The sequence below is a fragment of the Cygnus atratus genome, chromosome 12, assembly GCF_013377495.2.
Source record: "Cygnus atratus isolate AKBS03 ecotype Queensland, Australia chromosome 12, CAtr_DNAZoo_HiC_assembly, whole genome shotgun sequence".
In the NCBI taxonomy this organism is placed as follows: Eukaryota; Metazoa; Chordata; class Aves; order Anseriformes; family Anatidae; genus Cygnus; species Cygnus atratus.
Window position 1 is genome coordinate 3,705,847 of NC_066373.1, and position 24,301 is coordinate 3,730,147.

Consider the following 24,301-nt stretch of genomic DNA (forward strand, 5'->3'; position numbering starts at 1 on the left):
TGTGGTTTCCTCTGCCCGCTGAAAACGTGCAGCAGGAGGAGCATTGCCAGGTGCTGCGTATCGGGCAGGCAGGGAGCTTGTTTCACCAAGGCCACTGTGCATCACACGTGGCACTGAGCCTGCTTGTAAACTTCTAGGCTGGAGAAATCCTGTCTGAGAAGTGCTTCGGTCAGCAAAACACCGGCACTTATAGCTAAACATACCAGGAGAGGGCATAAATGCATAACGTGTGTGTAATGGGAGCCCCCACCCCTCTCAGAGGTGAACCCACAGTGAGTTTGTGGTGCTTTTCTATTAAAAAGCAACAGGCTTTCATTTGCCAGAGGGGAATGTTTTCATGGTGGATCTTGACATGTGGGTAAAGTTAATTGTTTGCGTCCTTTTTGAAGATTTATCGCTCTCTGTCAGGGAGCATCGTGCTCTGGTCTGCACCAGGAAACCTACGTGCTCCCTCAGGCAGCACGGCCACAGGATTCACCTAGGCTTAAATTGTCCCTGTGGTATAAACTGCATTCAGGGAATCAGTGTCATTCCCAGACAAAGAGAAAAAGTGTGCAATTTCCTGCAGAAGAATAGTTTTCTCCCAGGACCTTCAGGTGCCACCTTCCTGGCTCCGGGTCAGTGTCGGTGGGTGGTGGCACCCAGACCATGATGGGACCAGGATCCCAAATTCTCATCTGCGTGACAGCTCGTGGTGCCCCACACCTGGCTTAATTCACCAAGCAGATGCCTTCCCACAGAGCATTTCAGTTTTCTTATTTGCACCTCCCATGTCCCGGTTCTAGCAAACAGTGAGGAGCCACAGAGGATATCCCGCCAGCACGATGGGGTGTCAGCCACTGATCATGCATGTCCCCACATGCCATGCCCCACTGCGGCAATCCGGAGGGAGGATTTATTCCCAAAGGCTGAGGGGAAGGCAAAGCGATTGGGAAACACCCTGCGAGCAGCTGACCTCTTGTAAAACACGGCTGGGACTTCCTACCTCCCTCGGCTCCTGATTGAGAAATGCTTTCTTAATGACCCAGAGCAGATGCGTCCAGGATCATGCTTCGTGCTGATTTTCAGGCTGCTCGCATCCAGGCCTTGCCCAGGGTTTCAACTTACCCAGGCCTTGAAGGCAATCCGGGCTCCCAAAGGCACCAGAGGTTCAAACCTTCCAGAAATCTATGGGAATTGTGTGGCAAAACATCCTAGAGCTCAGCATGCTTTGATCTGTTCCCTCCTTCTGTGGCTTTTGTAAGGAGCAGGAGGGCAGGCAGCTGCTGCCGTAGTCCCGATGGAGCACACGCTTCTGGTCACCTCAGCGCACTTGGCCTGGTCACGGCCTGGAGACCTTACTGAGTCGCTCCTCATGGCTCTGATAGCAAAGCAGCAAAAACCATTTTCCCCTTCTTGAGGCTGGCAGGAAGATTTGACAGGGTTTGTCCTTTCCTTTCTCACCCCGAGGCCTCACCATCGCCCATGCAAGCAGCACACAAGAGGAGCTCGCAGTGCCGCTGGGGCTGTACGATCCCGAGCGCGGTGCTCATTAGCCCCGCGCTGCTGACAGTGCGGCTAATTGAGCAACAGGCCTGTGCTGTCGGTTTCTGTATTTAACCTCCCCCTCTTGGCCAAAAGCTGCTGCTAGTGGAAGCACAGGGAGCTTGGCATTGCATAAACAAGCCGGAGGAGAGCAGAACCCAGGGTATCCATGAGGAGGACGGAGGCCAATGTGCCATGGTCAGCGTGGAGGCACCCGCTGGGTGCTGGGTCTGGAGCCCCACACCTCTCAGGGACCTACCAAGACACGCAGGGCATGGAAAGGAGTAGGACGTGGTGAGAGTAAAGTGCCACAGTCATCACGTGTCATGGGCTGCTATCCAGCAGGCCTGCAGATCATGAGAGAGTCGTTCGGGCTCAGGACCATGCCCACGTCTGTCACCTTTATGTTCATTCAGTCCTGAAACATGAGGTTGCGTTTTAGCACCAATGACAGTGAATAAATGCAGAAAGAAAATGTAGTTATTGCTGAATATTAACCATGCATTCTGCCAAGTTGCTGAATGAAATTTCAGTTTATTGCCACTTTTGATTTCTGTCTGTTAGGAAATCTAATGGAAAATCCATGTGTTGTGCTATCTGATGGTTCAGAAAACGCTGGGAATAAACTGAATCAGGACCACAATGTAAAGAAAACAACACTAATACAAGTTGTATTTCTTCATTCTTGTCACATATAATTTTCACACTATAAAATAATAACACATAATTTTCATACTATAATAAAAATAATAATAATAATAAAAAAACACACAGCAATTATACTACCTTTATAGTATTTCCTATTTAATTGAATAATAAAGCTGGTCAGACTCCAGTTCTAAGCAGGCTATTCAGAAAACCTTTATTTATTTATTTATTTTAAAATAGATAGTCTCCTTCACCTGCTTCCCTCATCATAAGTGCTGGACACACTTCTGCTCCTCTTGTGCCACCTTGAGGGAAAAAACCTCTGGTGCATGGCTTGGATTTACTGAGTTTGCTGCTACCCAGATATCCAAACGTTCTGCTTTCAGGTCAGGTTTTTTCTCGTGCCCCTGGGCAGAATAACCACTTCTCCTGGTGGGAACGCAGACCTGTCTAAAAGGGGACTTCTTGGCACATACTTCAAATGAAAAATCTCTTTTGCTGAGAAAAGGACAGTATTGTGTTGTGCTGTGCTGCACAGTTTGTGCAGCAAGGGGTGGTAGAGAATAGGGAGATTTCTGACTTGAAAACTCACAGCCTGTTATAAAAGGAAAGAACCTGAGCCACAGACCCTTTCCTTTTTCTCAATGCTATTGAAAAAAGCTAGATAAAATCCTCGCTTAATTATTAGTCTGTCCCTAGGCCTGTCACCAGGAAGAGTGACAGGTTCTCTTGGTTCCTGTTTGCACAGCCTCTGCTGCTTAGGTTGGGAGACTCACCTGGTGGGGTGGCTGAGGCTAGGTGCAACAAACCCCATCATTTCTGTCCCTGTCATGGAAACTGTCAAAAGGCCCTGTTTGTATTGCACAGCTTCTCCCCTGGTTCTTTCTACTTTGTCTACAAGGCTAACTAGAAGGAGAAAATCATGGGAATAAATAGGACTTAACCAGCAAAAGGGGTCTTTTAAAATTGAATTTAAATGATGCTAAAAGACTTTTCAGTTTCCCTTGTGGTATACTGTCAGCCCAGCAAAAATATCTCTTCTGTGGTTAGAAAAATTGGAATCATTTTTAAAATGAGAAGTGCTTCACAAGCACATCTTCAAGATGGTCTCTGCCTTTAGGGAAATGAAAGGCAGGGAGTATTTGACCTGCTACACCTCTTTTGTTCTTGCACAGTTTGCCAGAGGCAATTGATGCTCACCTGACACTGCTGCCAGAGAAAAGTCCAGCCTGAGTACACAGCGTGAGGTGAGAGAGTAAAAAAACACCCTGCACGAACCCATCCCTGATGTGTGCCATGTCTCCAAAGACTTCTGTGGATTGTCTCAACCTTGTAGACTTCACTTTACATGAAACTATGGGACAGCTTCCTGAAGGTAACCAACCACTTCTGCACCATAAAGTTTAATTGAACTCTGAACTAGGTATGTCAAAATGTTAGCAATTTTTAAAATTATTTTTTATTTATTCTCATATCTACTGCTTCTGCAGATTGCTGACCTAGTGATGCACATTGCAGTTTTAATGCAGACCCCTGACATTGTGAAGATCTATTGTAATGTTTGTCCTTCTGTTGATTCCAGCTGCTGGGCTCTTGGATGCACTGATAGCACTTTGGTGTGATGTACAGGTGATGCCTTAAATCACATAATACTTTCCACAAAACCTGTTAGCCAGCTGCATCAGCAAAACATATTTGCTAGCATTAATACGGGTAAAATTAAAACATAATTTTGTGACGCAGCTCCTTCTCTTGAAAGTTTGGGACTCTCCTGAAGTCCCAAGAGAGGGACTTCTCTTGAGAGACACGCTGTGACTAAGTGTTCACAGCAGGAAACAGGAGGCCTGTACACCCATCTCGTGATCTCCCCATCCAAAAGACCAGATGACCATTACCACAAGAAATTCAAGTGATCCCAAGGATCGCTGCCAGACTGAAGAGCTGACATCTAGTGCTAGCTGGCCTCTTCTCAAAAGCCACAGAAAGTATTTTTTAAGCGATGAAACCCACTGCTCTTCCCTCTTTGGCAAAATTACAGGCAGTTTCTCTCCCTGTGGCTTCTCAGCTATGGTTTCGGGGCAGAAGGGACGTGATGCAGAGGCACTCCTTCCTACTCCAGCCCAGCAGGTAGAGCAAGAAGGGCACGGGTGGAGCTGGTGGGATGGTGAAGTCCTGCCTGTTCCTGGAAATGCAGCGCTCAGCAGCACAGCCGTCCAGCACCAGGCTGCTCTTCCAGCGCTGGTATTCTGTAGTGGGCATCATCCCAGCACCGGACTTTGACTTGGTTTGTTTTTCCACCCTTTGAGAAAGCCTTGGCTGCCCACAAAGCTGCCTGAGCAGCTGCTTGTGCAGTGCAAACCGTCAGAGTTGACAGCCCAAGGCCATCCGGCAGCGAGCAACATCTCTGAATCAACACAGATGTAGCTGGGCTAAACGCCCAGTCAAATAAAAAGGTCACCTTTTATCTAGGTCGTTATCCCTGCCCTCCTCACAGCACTCTCAGCTCCTCTTCGAGCAGAAATGAAGGCTCCAAGAACTCAGCGAGCTTCTGACCCACAAGGGTGGTCCCTCTGGAAGGGGACAGTGGTTGTGGAGGATGTGTTTTGGAGCCTGTCACCTTCCTTCCAATGGCCAACTGACTTTTGTCTTCTCATGCCTGTGTTTTCTCAGCTTACCTAACACCTAAAATATACAATTTTTTTCTTTTTTCTTTTTATTATTTTTCCCAGAATTTAAATCCAAGCATCCATCAAGAACACACAACTGAAACTAGGCAGGGTTGAAAAATATACCAGTCACTTTTTTATTGAGCACCGAAGTGGCAGAACCCGCACACATTCAGCAGCAGACGCACGAACCAGGAAAGGTTTTCCTGGGTCTGGCACAGATCCTCAGCTGCCACAAGGCAGAGGAGCTCCACCAACACCACGGGCAGCGCTTGAGGATCTGGCAGGCCATGAGCATTGCTAGCACACAGTGATATTTGTAAAGTTGATTATAGCACCAAACATACTTTAAAGTGTACATGGGGACATGAAAAGCAAGCTACATTAGTGATTTCCTATTGTGCTTCACGAAAGTGTTGTAAACCCATTTTTCTTTGGAGAGAAGATAAGGTAAGGACAACTTATTTGGTCTACGTTTTCTTTTCAACGTGTGATGGATGACTGTGTTGAAAACAGCATTTATACAAGCTGCTTCTGTGGCTTTTGTTTCCAAGTTTGACAACTGATAACTTGAAAAGAGTTAACTTGAAAAAGCAAACGTAATAGCACCACGAGGAAGGGTGATGTCTTTGATAACACCCCGTAAACAGAAATTCATTAACAAATCATTAATTTGAAATTTTCTTTTTTAAAAATGCCTTTTGCAATTAGAAAATATCTTTACCAACCCATCAGGCAAGGTGGTCAGGTATGTGCTCTCTCTAGCTACCAAAAAGCAACCGCTGCAGTGAATGTATCCACTACCAGTAAGTATAGTTTTGGATAAAATTACAAAAATAGACCTGTTGGAATACAGAGTTGCATTTAATTCCTAGAACTTGGAGCAAAGGCATGTAGAATTGAAGGGAGTTCAACAAATTAAGAGATTTAGGAACATGTGGAGCCCTTCATCTGTTCCTTTGCTCCATAAAGCACCGAGGAGCATATCTGTTTATGAAAGGAAACAGAGTAGTTTGGCATCTCTCATCTCTCCAGCTGCAAATGTCATATGCAAAGTATCAAGTGTTTTATAAGCGTCTAAGCTTTGGCTTAAACAAATCGGTGAATGGAAGGAAAAACCTCTTAGTTGGTGGGTGGAAGCAAGCACTTGTATTTGTGAATTGGGTATTTATAAACACTGCTACTATTCTGCATATCAAAATGCTAATTTTATGCATGCAGATGGAGACACGTACTAAACAAGGAAGCCAAAATATCTTCCTTTGCCTAGTAATTCCGACGGATTTGTCGGAATGAAATGGAACCGTCCCTTGAGGAGCTGCCATAGAAAAAGAAGACATTAGCAGAAAATGTGTTTTCCATTTCCTACTGCTAAGCAGCTAAAAGAAGCTGTAAAGGCCAAAACACAAATAATGCGACCTTAAGGGTTTATGGAGTCAACATAAAGGTACAGGACTTCTAGAGAGAAGTTGCCTATCTGCCAGCCAATCCTTTTAGTCACATATTTATCCTGCTTTTGCTTTTCTAATATGTGCACAAAATAGCCAGACTTCAGCCCTACTGCTGAGGTTTTGCAGGTACTAAAATACACATATAAAACTTGTGAGTATTAACTGTGCTGGGTAAAAACAACAACTTCAAAAGGCTGTCATGCATGTTTCTCTAACTGCTTAGACACTGCAGAAAGAAATCTATTCGATCATTAGCTCTTAGTCTGCAGCTCATCAGACTGAGACTCTTAAGGAACATAACTTAAAAAAATAATTAAATTTTTTTTTGCTCCTACCTCCTCAAATTTTTAAGATTTCAGGCTTAGGGTTGTAGACTGGGTATCAGACCTGGTGAACCCCAGCTATAAATAGGAAAAAAAGAAACCTGCAGGTTTCTTCAAGCTTGATGCTTAAGAGTCAACGTTTCTGAAGTAATTGCTTGAGATAGGCAGGGACTGGATTTGACCCAGAGAGCTCCTTTAGTCTTAGTCTTGATTATTTTCATACAACTTAAATATAATATTTTGGTGTGATTCTGACTCAATTTAATTTTTATACTACTGAGTTATGTTCCTGGTACTGAAATCCGAATCAGTCCCCTAAGACGCATGTAGAGAGCAGGCTCTGTGCCAGCAGCCTGATAAGGGCACTGCAGCTTGCAGGGATCCGCTCAGTGATATTTACATTTTGTCAGTAGAAGGGCAGCTCATAAACAGTGTGGTTTCTTTCAGGGAATCACTTTCCTCCCCAAGATGACAGGTTTATAACCCAGACTCCTCCTGTTTCTTGAAAATCAAAGTTTTTATCGTTGATGGACAGGGATCGGGGTAATGCCAGAGACATGCTCATGTAGACTTGGGACTAGAATTCTTCCAAAAGAGAAAACTGTTGAGTAAATCATTCCTTGAAAGCTGCTTAACAGAGCGGTCCAGCTGGGTGAAAAAAATCAAAGAAAAAAAGGAATTAAAATATTTATCCTTCCTGGGATGTTTGTACAGAGCTTGTCCTTACGTAGTCATGGAATCTTAACCGTCACCCTGACGTAGGTACATAAAAGACACACTTAACTGCTTTGTTCTCATAACTGCCAGTTAAGATCAGGTTAGTTTTAAAGTGAAGCTAAAAGCATTGAGAATACCATATTGGAACAGAATCTTTCACATAATATTTTCACTCTTGCCTAATTCAAAGCCTGATGAAAGTCAGGGAGCTCTTTCAGTTGGCTTTGGTCCGGCCAGACAAGTACGTTTACTCACCTGAGTGGGCCACATTCTTCAGGACAAGTGTTCACGCACTTAAAGTTACCCCACATAGTCACCCATATGCCTAAGTATGACCCTGACTGCAATCCATCCTTTTACTTTGTCTTGCAGGAACAGTCATACCTGCAGTAGAAGCCCCTAAATAAAGACTTTAAAGTCCTAAAGCTCACAAAGTTTCGCAGCATTTTTCACCTTGAAAAAAATCACTTCATCCTCTAAATACCTAGAAAAAGCAAAGGCTTTTCAAAAACGTTTGTCTTGTGGAATTAGAACAAAAAGTGGGAGGGAGAGAGCAAAGTTGGGAAAGACATCAGCTTCTCTGTGGACATTTTGCAGAGCTCTATCTGCAATGTCACGCGTTCTCGGGATACTTCTACTGCACCATCTGTCTGCAGAGCTGTTTCAGCTCTATTCTTAGAGCCTGAGGTATGCATCTGCATAGTTTTAAGGTGCTGTCTTTATGCTGGTGTTTTGATGAGAGGTAATTTCAGCCTCAAACAATCATTTCTTTAAATAATTGCATACTAAGCACCAACTCCTTTCACTCAGCTGTCCCTTCACTCACAGGACACTTACCCAGGCACACACCTTTGATTTTAGCCCAAATGCTTCTGCTGGTTTTTCACGTAGCCAACGACATTGTTGGAATTACTACCTGTAAAGCAAATCTCAGCAAGGTTAGATTGCAGATTAGTCTGTGGCAAATATTTTCACAAGGAGCTATAAACAGTGCAGTTCTGTCGGTGTCATTATTTATCTGTTCTCTGGTAGAACTGCGATAGCAGGTTGGACTGAGGAAAGGAAAACCTTTCCTAGTTTCATCAGCTGAACTGGCCAGACTTGGTTGGTTGCAAGTCTGATACTATCAAAGGTCTTGTCTAGTTATATCTGAATATCACTTCCAACTTGATCTGACTGGTGCCCTCTGGGTTCGTATACCCCAATACAAGTTCTCAGCAAGAGATCCTGTGTTTGACTGAGTTCTGTGTTTGTCTGCAAGAAGTCCTGGGCCATGACCAAAGCTCCAAAAATATACTTTAAAAGAACAAAAAGTTATTGGATTGGGTGTTTCTCACCCTTGGGTGGGAACCCCTGGCAGAAGGCTGTGTCATTCAACACCGTGTGTCACAGCTGGCAATACTGGTTCCCAAGATTCCCACAAGTCAGGGCACTGCAGATCTGAAAATAAGATCTTTTGACCAAGGTACGGAGAGTTGAGACTGAAGAGTCTTTCTACTGTTCAAGGACCTTGATTTCATACGCTGCAAATTCCCTGTAAGCGATGCAATAGCTATAGGGCTTAATAATAGCAAACACTTCATGCCAATTGCTTACCGAAATACTCCTTGTAGTACTTTTGCCTCAGGTTGCGTCCATCTGAAAAAGAAAGTACATAATGAGAACGCATCTAGCCAGCCTTCATTCCGTGTGTTAAACTGCAGCTTTCCATGTACGGCACAGATATAGAAATAATAATCTCACAAACAAGAAAACAGAAGGCCTCTGTAGCTGAAATAGCTTAGGCTGCTATAAACCTCTTATAAACCTGTTTAGATTATTGAACTATGCGGGCACAACTCACTTCCCCTGAGAGTGGTTAACTGATGGCCACTATAATATTATGTCCTTTTCAGTAGCTATGAGGCAGGGAATCACAGACTTCCTCAAATGAAAGAAAATTTGAGACCATCTATTATTGATATACAAAGTTCAAGTTCAACCTATTTTTTTGTTTGTTTACTGTTTTGTTACATAAAAATGCTCCTAGAAATAGCCAGTGTCTAAGAACCATACAGCTATATATTACACTAGGGAAGTTATTAAAGAAAAATATATCAAATAATAAAACCAAAGCAAAAAAACCATCTCTTACTGGTGTTTGCTTGGCAGAACAAGAAAGGAAGGGAGATTTCCAGTCAACTGACCTGGATTTCCACGGAGCTTGATGCATTGGCCCCTGTTAGGGATTCCTTCAGCCGTGTTGCCGGGGTTGATGATATGGCATTCATACCCTGTGGGGCAATGCAGAGGCTCATCTCCATCCTCAGTGGTGCTGCAGGCCTCAGCTGCAAAAGAAGCCCGAAGGTCATAAATTGTGGCTTTATCACCCCCGGGTAAACACAATATGGCAGCACGGCCACCTTCTTCTGTATCTCCTCCCAGACAGGATTTCGTACCACTTCCCAAGTGAGGCTGCCAAGGAGCTAACACCTCCAAAGAAGTCTGGCAGAGTAGATGATCGTGTTCACACCTGAGACAGAACCTGATTTTTTTTTCTAACTCAATATGGAGAGCGCAGATCAGCCCATCTGCCTGTACCACCACCCTACCCACATCCTGTTCAGCTTGGGCTGTGCAAGGGCTGAAGTGTGGTGAAGACCACCGCCATCCACCGTGGTGGGCACTAATGGGTGGTCTCCCCACAGTGCTACTGCCTTCAAGCAGCCAGAAGTCTGCTCCAGCCAGTGTTTGGGGCTGGCTGAGGAATCAGGGAAACGTGAGCAGGAAGTTGGCAGTTTGCTGCTTTGTTCTTTGCTCCACACCCATCACGGTACCGATGAATTTAAACCTCAGATGTGAGTCAGTGTGGATGGAGTAAGGCAGTGCCAGCCCTGCCACCACCAGAGGCCTTAACTGCCTTGACCCTGGATATCTAGCAGGCATGGAGCAGAATAAGAAGGTAAAGCAGGACTCACAGGCGGTGCTTACGTACACGAAGTGTACAACCTATGCAGGAACACTCCACCCTTTCATTTGCCAGGATTTTAATTTCAAGAACCTCTGCTGTAATTCCCATGCCATAACTGATGGCTCTTACTGCCCTAATTATTCCCTCAAGCTGAGATAAAGGTGATAAAATAGTAACAAATAATCCAAGCATGACGGGGTAGATGAGGATGGACCTATTTTATCTTAATTCTACCAGGGCAACTCCAACGAGATGGAGTCAGAATTTCCTCTTGAGGAACTAGGTGTTTCCATCACAGATGAGAAATAAGGTTTGCTGAGTCCGATACCATCTGTGCAAGACCAAAGAGGGTAATTTACTGGCACTATCTGCGTCTGACTACAGCTGATCAAAAGCTGGAATAGTCTTTTCGTGATGAAATGAAGAACTTCAGGCACACATACATTTCAGGATGTGTCATAGAAGAAAATTTCCTGCCTCTCTGCTGCCTCCATGTTACATTTTGAGGTATTTGAAAAATTTAATTAAAAGTCCTTTTTCTGTGGAATTAATTGAGAAGCCCAATCTCATTAGCAGTCCTCAAGCTTTGATACTCCCAGCTCCATCTCAGCTTCCCTCAACTCTGCAGTGTTTTGCCTGGGCTTCTGTTTAAAACAGTCTTCTGACACAAGAGCCAGAGCTGAGTCCCCATCCCAGGGCATCGGTGCAGTGAGGCCACTGCATGTTATAAGACCTCCTGAACCAAGCCTGCACAGACTGTCAAGCAGCTGGCAGACAATCCATGTATACTGACAAAGACTTTTTTTCTAAAAAAAAAAAAAAAAAACGAAAAAAAAACCACATGCATTTCTACTTATTTCAAGAATGGATAAAAACACAGTTCCCTGGAGTATTCCTAGTGCTCTGCTGCCTCCAGACTTTCCCCTGTGTGTTGCACTTTGCTCTGGAAGGACAAATCTGATCAAGCTCTCCTAGCACAGGATTTCCAGCTGTTCCCATAAAAAAACTGATTTATTGCACTAGAAACTAGTACCCTGCACAACACAGTGTTATTTGAGCAGAAACTACAGGCAAATACACGCAGCCCTACCATGGCAAAGTCTGTGGCAAGCCCCGTATGTGATGAATATACTACTTATTGTCTTTTGTACAGTTACCCATATCACAGAGAAGACAGTGAAATGTGCTGTACCTTGTAAGACTTCCTCTGGACCATCCAAAAGCCACCCATTTCCTCCCAGCCAGCGGGGTTTGGGCTGAACCAACCAGTCTAAAACTGTAAAAGAAACAAGGCACAAAGTCAAGCACAGAGGGCATGCTGTTGTAGAAAAAACACAGATATTCTGTAACTGGCAGGATGAGGTTGCCAGGATCCTGAAGTTTGGATTTGAGTGGATTCTCCATTCCCATGGCATGGGTCAGGTGAGTTGGTTGCCTGGATCTTGTGAGCACTAATCCAGATTGGCATTATTTATTTATTTAATATATAATCCCAGGAAAAGGGCTGGCCTCAGAAGATTCCTACCATTTGTGCTGGTGGAAATTTTGCAATACCAGCTGACCTTAGCTAATTTCTTGACTCAGCAATCATCCCAAACTCAGCTCCAGGAAATGAGAAGTGCAGAAACAGTTTTATCCTCAACTCACACCAGGCACACCTCCCACCTGCAACCTGATGCGCACGGGGATGACTACTACAATTTCTGTATGTTTCTGCCCCAATTTGACTGCTGGGTCCTCTCTACCTGGCGGTGGCTGCACGGACTCGAGGCAGGCATAGATGCACCCGTTGTAGCAGCAGCGCTTGTGCCGCTCGCACTCGGAATCGGAGCGGCAGCTGGGCACCTCGCAGGCTCGGTCAGGCAAAGTCTGGGGCGGAGGCGGGCAGCGGTCGTTCTTCTGGTAGTGGGCACTGTGAGAATGAAGAGGGTACTCATAATCCTTGCAAAGAAAAGAAAAGGAAACAAAGGTTTGGCATAAGGCGAGTACCAACCATCCCATAAATTGAAGTAGCAGAGGGATTTTCAAAGCGGTTCTCAAGTATTCACGAGACAGAACAATTAAATGTTCTGCTTTCCCAGCCCCGTCTTCAGTGCACTGAAGACACAGCTATATAACCATGTTAACACCTTCTTTGGAAACCCCAAACCATCAAATTGTTGTGTGGAGTTCACACTTGTTTTGAGGTTACATCCCCAAAGGGACCTGGAACTGATGTCCCAGGTAGTGCCTGGCTCAAGAACAGGTTACTTCACCTTTCATCACCTCCTACTGGACCAAAATCTTTAGGGAAGAGGTACAAAATCTTTCAAGCTAATCCACTGTAGAGGCCTGGGTTGTTAAATTGGAAACCATTTCTAAAACTGGAGATGATCTGGGTGAGAGCTGTGTGGGTGATGTCAGTTTAATCACACAGCAAATGAGGTGGTGTTCGACTACAGCAGAAAGGAGCCCAGCTGCTCTGCACACTGAAAGGAAAGGGGGATTTAAAGTGGATTAACAGCACAGGATTTTACCAGAAACATTTGTAAGAGGCAGCATTCAGATATTATCTGTGCTGGTGGCATTTTAGCCAGCAGCCAACTCCCTCCATCAGAGGTGAATCACCCCGGCCTGTTGCTTTTTCACCTTTGGCTAAAACACTCTGGGCTTAAACATAGCTCCCCAGAGCAGCATAAAGTGCTCACAAAGGGCAGAAATCAGTTCACAGATTTGTTAACACACATTAATAAGCTCTGGTCAAATCAAAAGACAGATTCTGGATTTGCCCTTTTATCAGAGATCAAGGCCTAGCCCAAGATAGGAAGTGAGAGCACTGGCAGGCTGCTTGGTTTAAGAGCCCTATGGATACTTGGCCCCATCACTGCTGTGTTTTGAAATCGGTGACAAACAACTGGGGTTGTTATTCCAAGAAAAAATGTGGTGCAACTGTCCCTGAGGGGGTCCAGGGAAATTTCACCATCAGGCTATGGAGAAATTTGGGGTGAGACTAATATCCTTCTTTATCCCGATGCTGCTTCATTCTAATTGTTGAAAGCTCCAATGGCTTCTGTGGAGCATGTGTGCAAAACAGCACGTCACCACACGTAGTGCCCAGAAACACACCCTAGGAGAGGCCCCAGGAGGTAGCCTGCACTCATCTCAAATCCACAAGCTGAACAGTCCCTCAGTAGCCTAATACTTCCACAATGGTTTTGAGCTCAAAGGAACGAGCATTGACTGTTGCTCACATCTAACATGAGATCGCTTGCCAAAACTTTGGCAGTCCTCAGTTGGTCTGTAAAGGGGCTCATAGCCCTGGGGACTGACCCCTGGCCCACTCAGCCTCCGCTGCTACACACCACCTAGCACCAAAAGCAATAATGATTCACGTTATTTGTGCTACCAGCGTGAGAAATTTTGCTTCCATGCTCTGCCGTAGGATATAACTGTATTGCTAAAGTGGTTGTTTTTGCGTAAGAGCTGATCTCATTTCTTTGGGCGATAGGGGGAAATGGAGAGCAGCAGTTTCTCAGCTGCCTGCTTTGCAGTCATTGAGTCAGCAAATGTACAAGTACAGAGCAGAGTCAGGATGATTAAAAGTTTTAATTTATACTAAAAGGTGTACATTATTTAACCAGGTACAGGATTTTCTTTAACGTGCCTATGTCTGCACATAAGAGAGAATTGCTCGTGTTTCTGTAAACAGCCTCCTGCCCTGTTCCCAGTATTAGCCAGGTCCCACTATCAACAATTCCTTTTCTTCCGCTTTTGCCTTAGTTTCTTATACACAGTGAATAAGAAACTGCTCAAGATTCCTCCCATAAGGTTGTTTTTCCATGAATTGGTGCGCTGTTTGATCCACAAGACAGATTTGAAAAATACATTCAATAATTTTCATCATGCTTTCAATTTTAAAGTGTAAAGCAAGGTGCCATCTAACATCTTAAACTGTTCCCCAAAAAGCTGAAAAAAATCCAGTTTTGAAACAACGTGCCCTTAACCTCAATATATCTAAAATTCAATTTGTTTGTTGCTGTTGGATTTTAAATATAGAAATTCTTGGACCATGTAAGTTGCAAACACTTAAGTCTCCATATGTGATGGAGCATGCACCTTGGAGGGTCACAGTTTAATATTCTATTACTTGAAATATCAGCTGCAGACTGAAAACGTAGGGATGTGAATAACACTGGCAAATAATGGATACGTGGGAAAACAGCAAACACACACACACACAGCTACTGCAGTGGCTTTACAAATGATTCAGAAACCAAGAAGCCAAAATTACAATGAACACTCAGCTCAATGAATGAGATTTCCGTTTGGGAACAATGTACAGTTTTCAGCCAAATACCTTTGGCCTTCATGACCTTGCCGCCCATTTTCTCTGATCAGCTACAGCTCTTAGTCCCTTTCATTCTAAACCTCATAGACAAAATTCACAAGAATAATTTATTGTCTAATAAAATTATTGTCACTGCTTTATGTCTGCTGAAATCTCAGTGGGAATCTCTCTCATTCACAAAGCAGCCTGGCTAAGGATGTCTCTAGGTAAGGGCTACAAGGTCTCTGTAAAATCTCTCCAAGGATTCAGTTTGGCTTGGAGCATAGCTTGGATTCATCACTTTTACAGATTGTGACAACTATCAGAATTTCTTCTAAGAATCTTTTTCAATTCAGGAGGCAAATTGTCACATCCCACGGAAACTGATTAAATCATTTTAGTGAAAATATCTGCATTAGAGATATACAGACACAAGGTAAAGTAAAAAGTTCAGAGTTTAGCTAAGAACCCTGGAAGTCAGTAATGATGATCACGGAAAACCTGAATGCAACACCACTCACTTTCAACCCATATTTTCAATGGTAACTGTGGGATGCAATCTGCCTTTAAACAATCCCAAATCTGTTCTGTTATTTGCACCTGAATCTGGACCCTGGGCTTGTGCCAAAGCACGGCTCTCTGCTAATCCATATTCTGCTTGGCCACGTCTAAGATCACTGAGATCACACGTGAGGTTTTTGTCAGCCTCCAGTCACCAGCTCTGGCCCTGGCAGGTGTTTCCAGACAAGGGCCATAAACCCCATTTTCTCTGAAACAAGACCGGGTGTCTACAGTACTGGAAGACCATTGTAAAATAGGGGTGGGCTTAAAAACACATGATAGTGATAAGAGAACTGGAAAACAGGGAATAGAGTGCAACATATGTATGCAGGCTTTAAATGCAGAGGGATACTCTACTTGTATGTTACTCTTAGGCACATGTGGGATAGAAGCCTTAACACGAGGTGTGCTAATCTGGTAGACAAAGAGCATATCTCCATGTTGATGTATTACAGCTAGCTGGAGGGTAAATAAATTGTTGGAGGAACATTACAGCAGCTGTAAGGAATTCTTTGTTTCTGGAAATCTTTAAAAGAAGACTGGATTTTTTTTCCCCCTAAAATGCTTGATGTAGTAGACACGGGAATAAATTCAAGACTGCGCCAGGTTTTCCCAGTAGACATGTGAGTGTCTTGATAATAAATTGAAGCCCATTCCCAGCCAGCTTCCTCCCTCTCCCCTTTGGGAACAGTCCAGACTGTGCAGGAGGCTGCAGAACAAAGCTGCAGATCACTGAACTTGAGGGTCCCTCTGACTGGAAAATACATGGATTTGCTAAAAGCTGGCACCCCAGCTCCTCTATCCCAACCTGACTGCCAGACATTTCTTGTCATTACATTCCCTATCCTCTTTCTCTGTTCTCAATCAGCTCCTCCCTTCCAACCAAAACCTTTCCTCAGAGTCCGTAATGAACAACTCCTGGCTGGACCTCAAGCCAGTTCCTCATCATAACACCTGCCCATCCATCATTCTGCAGCCACTGGTTGGGTGGATGCATTCTCTGGATTGAGTTTTGGATTCAGACACCTTATCTCTGTCACCTCCCTGCCTCTCTCTTCCTCCTCCCCCTACAAACCTTGCCCAAGGCCTCCTGGGTGTCCTCTGGAGATGTCTTTGGCCCATCTCATGTACGGTTGCGCTCTGCCGTGAGCACCTCCATCTGTTATCCCTCTATCCAAGAGCCTCCTAAATCAGCTGTTCCACCCAAAGCCTCTGATTTCCTAACTGTAGGGAGCAGACAACAGTCTGGTAGAAAAGAAAGCATCTCTCTGATGAGGAGAGGATGCTGCAGAAACAGGCTCTTGGTGGAGAAAAGGACGGGGAGAGAACGGCCTTCCTCCTCACAAAGCTCTAGGTAAAGGAAAAAGAAAGGTGTTTTCTGTTTTCCCAGATGAAATATTTCTGTCAATACGAGCAGTTCTAGCTGAGCATGCCAGATCGGTAGCACCTGGGTTCGTGGCTGCCAGAAAAAACAGCCCTTTGAAGAACTGTAGGTTGAAAGAGGATTTGTCCTCAGGGGAGTGGGCTCCGTGCCTCTACACAGCACATTATCTGAAGATCAACATGTAAATACATGTTCTACTCCTGTCCTATCTCTCTGGGACATTTACACTATGATCCTACTGAATTTGTGCGTCTCATTGAAATACGACAGAAGAACATACTGATAAATATACTTTTCCAGTGAGCAAGTTTGCATGAAACACAGCTCTTGCTGCATCATTTTCCAATTAAAGTGCAAACCATACACTCTGTCCCAAGGGAGGCTTCAGTGAAGCAAACTTCTGGTCTGAAAATAGCAGGTTACCTTTAAAATATTAACACAAATTCTCTACAAAATTTCAGTGAGACAAATACACCATATTTAATTTCATTCAGAATGGACAAAAGACGTGTATCACACTTCTAAGTCAGCAGTCACATGAACCAACTGTAGTTGTCCCCAGGCATCACTCTAGACGTCATGGGCCAAACCCCATCCATTTTAAATCAAAAGCCCTTGTATGTGGCTGCAGAAAACAGGTGGAGGAATCCCCCTGTGACACCAAGGATGTTTATACACACGCAATGGCTGTAAAATGCCGTTAAACCTGAGCACGAGAAAACAGACTGACCGGGGCATCCCCCCATGGTCATCTCCAGCAGCTGGTAACTTGTTGCTGCTTCACTTTCAATCCCAGTGCTACTGCTCTAGGTACCACAGCGGATTTGGGAATGGTGATGGTGGTGCTCAGTACCCCACTGGTGAATAGCCACGCGGCTCATTTTCCGCTCTGGCACACAAGCACAGCAAGTGCTCCAGCACTCCCATTATCACTAGGAGGCAGAGGTATTTACCTAAAGTTATCCCAAAAGGCAGCAGGAAACTGAGCAGGGAACCCTCCTCCCTTCTCTAAGAAGATAATCACATTATTTTCTTTTCACTAAATCTATTCCCAGCCATGTAGGTTTTGCATTCCCCATTCAGGCTTCCCTTGTTGCCCCATGAAGTTTCTGGGAAAAGCAGTGATGACTGCAGCTCTGATATATTTTCAGCATGCTTTACAAGTTCCCCGTTGCAACAGCTAGGTGGCAAAAGTTTAGTACAGCCTGGGAAACTTAACACAGCCCTTTTATAAAGAGACAGGCTGTGCATTCAAATGCTTCTTGTTCTAAAATGATATGTACACATAAGGAAAGCTCCCCTTTCAGAGTGAGCACACCCAGCTCCCCAAAATTGCCCCACCGCAGGCTACTCACATCATATTTCTCCGTCATTTTCAGATGTAGAGCACGTTTCCAGAGATTCCTTGCACAGCCTGAGTCTGGCAGCAAAATTAAGACACACAAGGCTGCAGTGAAGATCTTTTTACAGAAAATCATCTCTGACGGCATCCTGGAATCCATTTTTCCCGATGAGAGATCAAATAAGGAGCTCAGCTTTCCAGGATCCAGGCGATTCAGAGCCCTGGCAAGGAGGGAGAGAGACGGAGAGGGAGGGAGAGTGAGGGCTGATCGCTGGGGAGAGCCGCTTTCTTCTGCGCAGCTTGTGGGAAGGGAAAGGGGAAAAAAATAAAAAAGGAGCCCATGAGCAGAAGCCAGGAGCTGCCGTTGAACTTCCCTACGCAAAGTTAGATCGGGTTCTCCGCTCACATGTTCATACAAAGCACATGCTTTCCTTGAATGATAGATGGGAAGATTATTTGGAAAGATTATTTTTAGACCTTTGTTCCCAACATCTGGCATCCTCAGAGAGCCCCATTCAAAGCCAAAGCGTGGGATCAGATGACAGCTGCCGCAGGGGGAAATAAAGGTCTTGGAGGGGTGGGCTCAGCAGCATCTAGAAAACAGCTCACCCAAACTTTCCAGGCTACTCGGCTCTCCCTTTGTGTGCTTCCCGCTGTGCCCTGAGCCGTGGTTTCAGATCATGTTCTGACAAAGTGATAACTTTGTATGAAGGCTGCTTGAAGGAAATGATTTAAAAGACATGATAAACATGCAGAGGCTTTAATTAAACCAAGCTGACGTTAGCTTTCCGCAAATGATTTTGAAGAAGGGGAAGATGTGGCCATCAGGTAAAAATAAATCCATATGCTTGGGTGGGGAATAGGGAAGGAAGGTGCTTTGGAAATGACATGGCCAAATGGAAAGTGAGGAAGGGGACATGAGTCAGCCTGTGCCTGACAATGGGAGAGACTGGGTGGGGGGATGAGACACCCGCATGATATTCAGGCACCCCGGTGTCTGAAGGACAAGAATCCCCCTAAGAAATCAGGCAGAAAACATCCCAGCATCCTGCCTGGGACAGAGACAGGTGCTAAAGAGTAGAAGAACCGTGTATCTGTTACATATATAGAAGTATGTTCACATATACATACATCTATACATGTATGCATATGTAGGTATGTATATACTTTCTCAGCCTTCAATAATTAGTTGTTCAGGGCTTCCTGAACCAAACGTGGGGACTGCTTATTTTATAATCCTCCTTGAACTCCTGCAGCAACTTGTTCACCCTCTACCAGGGTGGAAGTAAGAAACGGACCTACAAAATTAGTCAAGATGCGAGCACTGAGTCCTGCTTGCTTCAGTTTACCCCAAACGTTCAGTTCCACTCTGTAGCCAGGGCCTCCCCAAGGAGCTCCGAGGGCATCTTTGTGGAGATGCAGTGACTATGTACATATTGCTCCATCTTTGTATGGTCTTCACCATGGGTTGCTCCTGCAGTAACAACAATAGTATCTCCCTAAGGTGCAAGCAGAGTTTTGGGGTCTGAGCAGATCTGGCTGACAGGACAACCTCCAGGGGAAAGCAGAGTTCAGCAACCACAGGTCTCTGTCAAACCCACCCAAATTTCACCTAAACATCAACCGAAATCAGGAGTTGTGCTGGCATTAGTAAAAGGCACACTCAAACATCATTAGTACACACAAATAGGAATATATCACTACCACAAGTCTTCTAGTTGTGGCTTTACTTGTTATTGCTCAGAGGGCTATGTCTCACACAACAGGATGCCTCCAGTTCTTCTTAAAAACAAATCTCCCCTGTTTGCTGCAGTGTTAATATCTGCACCTTGATAAAGCACCTTTCAAGCACAACCAGGGGCTCCCACCAATATCCCGACTCCTGTGCCATGAGGTGACAAACGACACAGCTAGTTCAAAAGAACAAACAAGATTTTTTCTTAGAATACTCCTACTTAATTTATGTCTTTGTGCTATTCCACTTGTCTGATCTCTTGCTGAAACACAAACCAGCGAGAAACAACTGTTCATGATAAATCTTCCTAATTTCATTTTTGTTGTTTGTTTCGTAGACTTGCAATCTGGACTTGAAGCAACTAATGCTCAAGATTAATAGCTGCTACAGACACCATTTTCTGGCCTTTCTTTTGGCAGATATGCAGTTTTGACATTTACCCAGGTGAAACTAGGGTCTGTGCATTACAGTTCATGGATTGTATACTGAAGAAACGTGAACACTCCTTGCAGTAACAGATTTCAGCAGATGGTCATGGTCTTCACATAAAAATGAATGTTGCTATTGCAATATTTAGGTCTCCTGCACACAACACTTTCCATCTTCACTTCCCAAGGTACTGCATGCAGTGCCTGGACTGGATTATTCCTGCTGGGGAAATTGAGGCATGGGGTAAGGGACTTGCTGAAATTAGACCTTCTCCCATCCGCATGACCAGACTCAGAGTTATAAACAGTGCATAGTAAGCTGGGGCCCCATGTTTCAGTTCTCTATCCTCACATCCATTCCTCATGCCACCCATTGCCATTCCTCACGCCACCCATTGCCATTCCTCACATGCTTCTACCACCAGCCTGTCTTGGAAACTAGGCAAGGAATTTCATATTTTTTACAGCATTAAGAAAACCTGCTTTAGCTGGAAATACCAGAAGGAATATATTTCTTGGCCTTTCTAGTTATTTTTCTTCCTGGTGGTCCCTGGCAGGGCTGTCTTCACAAGCTGTCTGTCTGCAGGACAGCTTCAGCCCATTTCCTATCCTCACTGCCCTCCCCATTTGGAGCCTAATGCACACCAAAACCAAGATACCAAGTCCACCAAGACCAAGTCCACCCGGTTATGGAGGCTCCCTTCTCCTGCTCCAGAGCAGTTCGTGTTTTACCCAGTTCACTTTTGAATGGCACATTCAGAAGGAAAAAAAATAAAGCAGCAGCAGCTTTGACTTTCCAAAGAACATCTTGTTTAACTAAGAAATATTTGGCAGGTATATGGCTCCAACTATTAATATGAAGGATTCTTAGCAGCTTGTGAAATAATTGTAGGAATCAGGCACAAGTTCTTAGCAAACATAGCCTCTGGAAGTAATTAGAAATTTTAAATTTACTACTAAGCAGAATTCTGAGTTGTCTTAATTTAAGTGCTAGGCAGTTGATAACATATGACACTTGAAAAACCCTAATTACAAGCAGAGGAGAAAATGAACTGCCATTTTCTCTTGAACTACATCTTATCTATATACACCAGTTGGGGCACAGTCATTTCTCTGCACGGAGCAACTCCCTCACGCTGCCTGCAGTTACACCTGTCTGAAGGTGCTGTGTGCCTATCCCATATACAAAGTGGAATAAGCGATGCTGGCATAAGACATCCTCACAATATTATAATGTCTTGGCTAGATTTGGCTCCTGCTTTTCTGAAATCTTGGGCACTGAGCAGGCAGGGTTCCTTTGGGTGCTGGCAGGCAGTGTACCTGCTAAAGAATTGTGGATGAATCCACAGCAAAAAATAGATTAGGGAAACCCATTGTAAGATCCCCTCTGGTGCTGTCATCACTGTTACACTAACAGCTGGAAAAAAGAGACAAGTATACCAGGATATATAAGTATATCCATGTTGAGCAATCAACCTAGTGAAGGTGTTAAAGTGAAAAGCCCCAGCCAGCCACAATGACCAGGTGCAAAAACATGTGTGAACATTAAGCACATTTCCTGCTGGTAAAAGTGTCCTACAGTGTGCTCAGCTGTGTTATTCAAAATAGGACTATTTATTCTATACACTTGTCCTGGGAATACACGCTATTTTACTAAGTCAAGATTTCTCTGCTTCAAGGTCTGTAGAGTAGTTCCTCACATAAAATTCCCACTGCCTTCAAGGATGTTAAATGAGATAGTTTCAAATCTCATTACTGAGAAAATAGTCACCTTCGGTATATGGATCTGTGCAAATTTCCATTCCACAAATGGCTTCAAGAGGGCAGGTTCTACAATAACATAAGTTGCAGTCAGATGGTAATGGAAGAACGTGGCTGAGACTTGAGTATCTCCCCAGGACTTTTGAAACCTTCAGCTTCACTTCTTACAGCAAAGAAGAGCTGGGGGAGAGGTATTGGAATGGAAAGCCTGGCATTTTATCCAGCTAAGAGAATAGAGTCACATCTGGAACCAGGATTCATGCAGCCTGATTAGAATGAATTAAATAACGGTTTATGGAATAATGGTTCTCAGGGAGGTTCTGAGTGAAAGTCCCAGGGCATTTGTGCAGCCGGGAAAAATGTCTTTGTCCAGCCAAAAATAAGCGAGGTAGGTTAGCCCGAGCCGACTTCCCCTTTCCCAGAGGAAAGATCTGACTTTTAAGGAGAGATTATGACAAAAAGAGAATTTCCTCAAAGCACACAACCCCAGCAGCACAGGGTGACTCATTTGAGCTTGATACAATCACCATACCTTCATGCCAGGGGCTGCTGCAGCTCCTTATCCATGGAAATAACAGGCAGGCTGTTTCCTCACCAGCCTTACATAGGTTCTGCTGGGAAAAGCAAAGGGCAATGGTTTTCTGGGGTTTAACCAGGTTAGAGGTTATTGATATCACCTGGTCCTGTGCGAAGGAAAGGTTACAGCATGCTCTGCCTCCCCCTAACCCCTGCAAACCCTACTTTCAATCCCGACTTTGTGCACACCCAGGTACATGAATGGGATAAACCAAAAGAAGCTGCAGTGTCTTTGAGAGGCAACACTGGATGCAGATGATGCACCCAGAAGGCTATTTGGTTATTTTAGGACCAGCTCTATAGGAAGACACCAAATCTGGGATTTTGGTGTGGATTAGTTCCTTCTCTGAGCAGGAAGAGCTGGCTATTGTGTCTGTGCCAGATGTATGCTACCAGTGAACCCCCCCCCCCCGGGAATTTACAGGATGAAATAAAAGATCAAAAGCAATGCAAAACACAGACAGGTGATTCTCTTTAAGCATCTGGCCTCAAGCTCTCGCAAAGCCTGGCAGGGGTCAATGTTAGGTGGCCCCTATCCATTTGGACAGGCCTGTAAAGAAGAATAGAAACTATTCCTCCTTTTAACTCATTTTATTGCATATGAGATATAAATTAAGCAGATGAATGTTATTAGAGAAGCACTCTCATGCATGCTGCATCCCACTAACAAAATTAACAGGAAGTCTTAAAATATACAGTCAAAATATATTCATTGCAAAGGGGGAAGGTGCTTTACTGGGGGAAAAGGCTGGGCTCTGGGGTGCAGCATGCGGCTGTGCCTCCGCTGCAATGCCGTGGGCCCGGGGGAACCTCTGGGAAGCCTGAACAATTCCTCTGGGTGGGACCACTGGAGCTGGGTGGTTCTCACCCACACCATCGGGTCTGGTTGTGCAAACACAGCACTCAGTCCCCTCTGGGGCCTCGTTGTCCCAAAGCCTTTTGTCTCCAAAGAGGAGAGCGGTGAGCGTTCCCACAGAGAGGATGCTCTGGGGCTGGGGGCAGCAGGGACCCTTTCCCTCTCAGGCCATGGGGTGTGCTGCATGGTTTGGGTGGGGAGGGTGTACCGGGAGCTCTCACACTGTGACCACCAAAGCAGCTGAGTCACGGACTGGAAAGCTCAGAGAAATCTCCCTGGAAGACAGGCTTAACCCTAAAATGAAAGACACGGTGCATTAGTCTCTCTGTGGATTCACATGGATGTTACAAGAAATCCACAGCCTTGTACCACGCTGCGCATGGCAGCCAGATTGAGCTCCCCAGGGGCAGAAAGATTGAAGCCAGGCTGCCTAAAAAAGCAGAGCTGCAATCCAGGGGATCAAATCAGGAAGAAGCGTGGGGCACACGATATCTTGTTTGGACCATGGTAAGGCATGAGTCAGAGCCAGGATCATGCAAACATGTGAGAATGGACCTTTTAAAATCCGTCTAAAAGGCATGTTCCATTAGGAAAGTCACAATTTTACACAAGACATCGAAACAAGGGATATTTGCTGGCTGAAGGTGTGTCTGATTCCCTGCACTGACCCATGATGACTTGCTCAGGGCCAGGCACTTTGGTTTTGGGGCTGCATCTCTCTAAGTTTGAAATCTGCCTGCCTGTGACCCCAGAGACAGATGGTTTCCCATTACAAAAGTGTCCTGCCTGCCTCCAGAAATAGCAACTTAATACACCAAGTGCCTGTCGGTGGCACCTGCAAACAAGGCAGATGAAGTGCCAGTCATATACACATCATCTCTGTGCCTGCAGATAATTTCCACAAAGGAAACCTTTAACCTCAGCTTCCCACACACCATTACAGATGAACTCCCTCCTGCTTTGCTGGGGCTGCTCTGAGGCAGTGAGTACTTTGGCAAGGACAGTAAATGATTTTCCAGGTCCAACTGCAAGGCAAATGTCTTAAGAGCTCTGAAAAAAAACCTCCATCTCCT

The 24,301-nt window shown here is 44.8% G+C and overlaps 1 protein-coding gene across 3 annotated transcripts; it reads right to left on the reverse strand.

Moving 5' to 3' along the window:
- Window positions 1-4,946: 4,946 nt before the first annotated feature.
- Window positions 4,947-18,232, reverse strand: WFDC1 (WAP four-disulfide core domain 1). 3 transcript variants are annotated; one of them, XM_035543744.2, is made up of 7 exons: window positions 17,886-18,232; window positions 12,025-12,220; window positions 11,472-11,555; window positions 9,516-9,656; window positions 8,926-8,967; window positions 8,179-8,245; window positions 4,947-7,260 (listed from the first exon to the last, which is right to left on the reverse strand). In XM_035543744.2, the coding sequence occupies exons 1-6, from the start codon at window positions 18,030-18,032 to the stop codon at window positions 8,187-8,189; spliced, it is 669 nt and encodes a 222-aa protein (XP_035399637.2). In that variant the 5' UTR covers window positions 18,033-18,232; the 3' UTR covers window positions 4,947-7,260; window positions 8,179-8,186. The 3 variants fall into 3 exon arrangements, with proteins under 3 accessions (XP_035399637.2, XP_035399636.2, XP_050569109.1); XM_035543743.2 differs by having other exon boundaries at window positions 8,167-8,245; window positions 17,886-18,229; XM_050713152.1 differs by lacking the exon at window positions 8,179-8,245.
- Between the last annotated feature and the right edge of the window lie 6,069 nt (window positions 18,233-24,301).

Excerpts from the sequence above, each read along its gene's own strand:
- WFDC1 (XM_035543744.2), bottom strand. The coding sequence starts at position 18,032 with ATGGATTCCAGGATGCCGTCAGAGATGATTTTCTGTAAAAAGATCTTC. Across the intron at positions 12,221-17,885 it reads AAATGACGGAGAAATATGAT|GATTATGAGTACCCTCTTCA; the intron begins GTGAGTAGCCTG and ends TTTCTTTGCAAG. Across the intron at positions 8,968-9,515 it reads CAAGCTCCGTGGAAATCCAG|ATGGACGCAACCTGAGGCAA; the intron begins GTCAGTTGACTG and ends TTTCTTTTTCAG.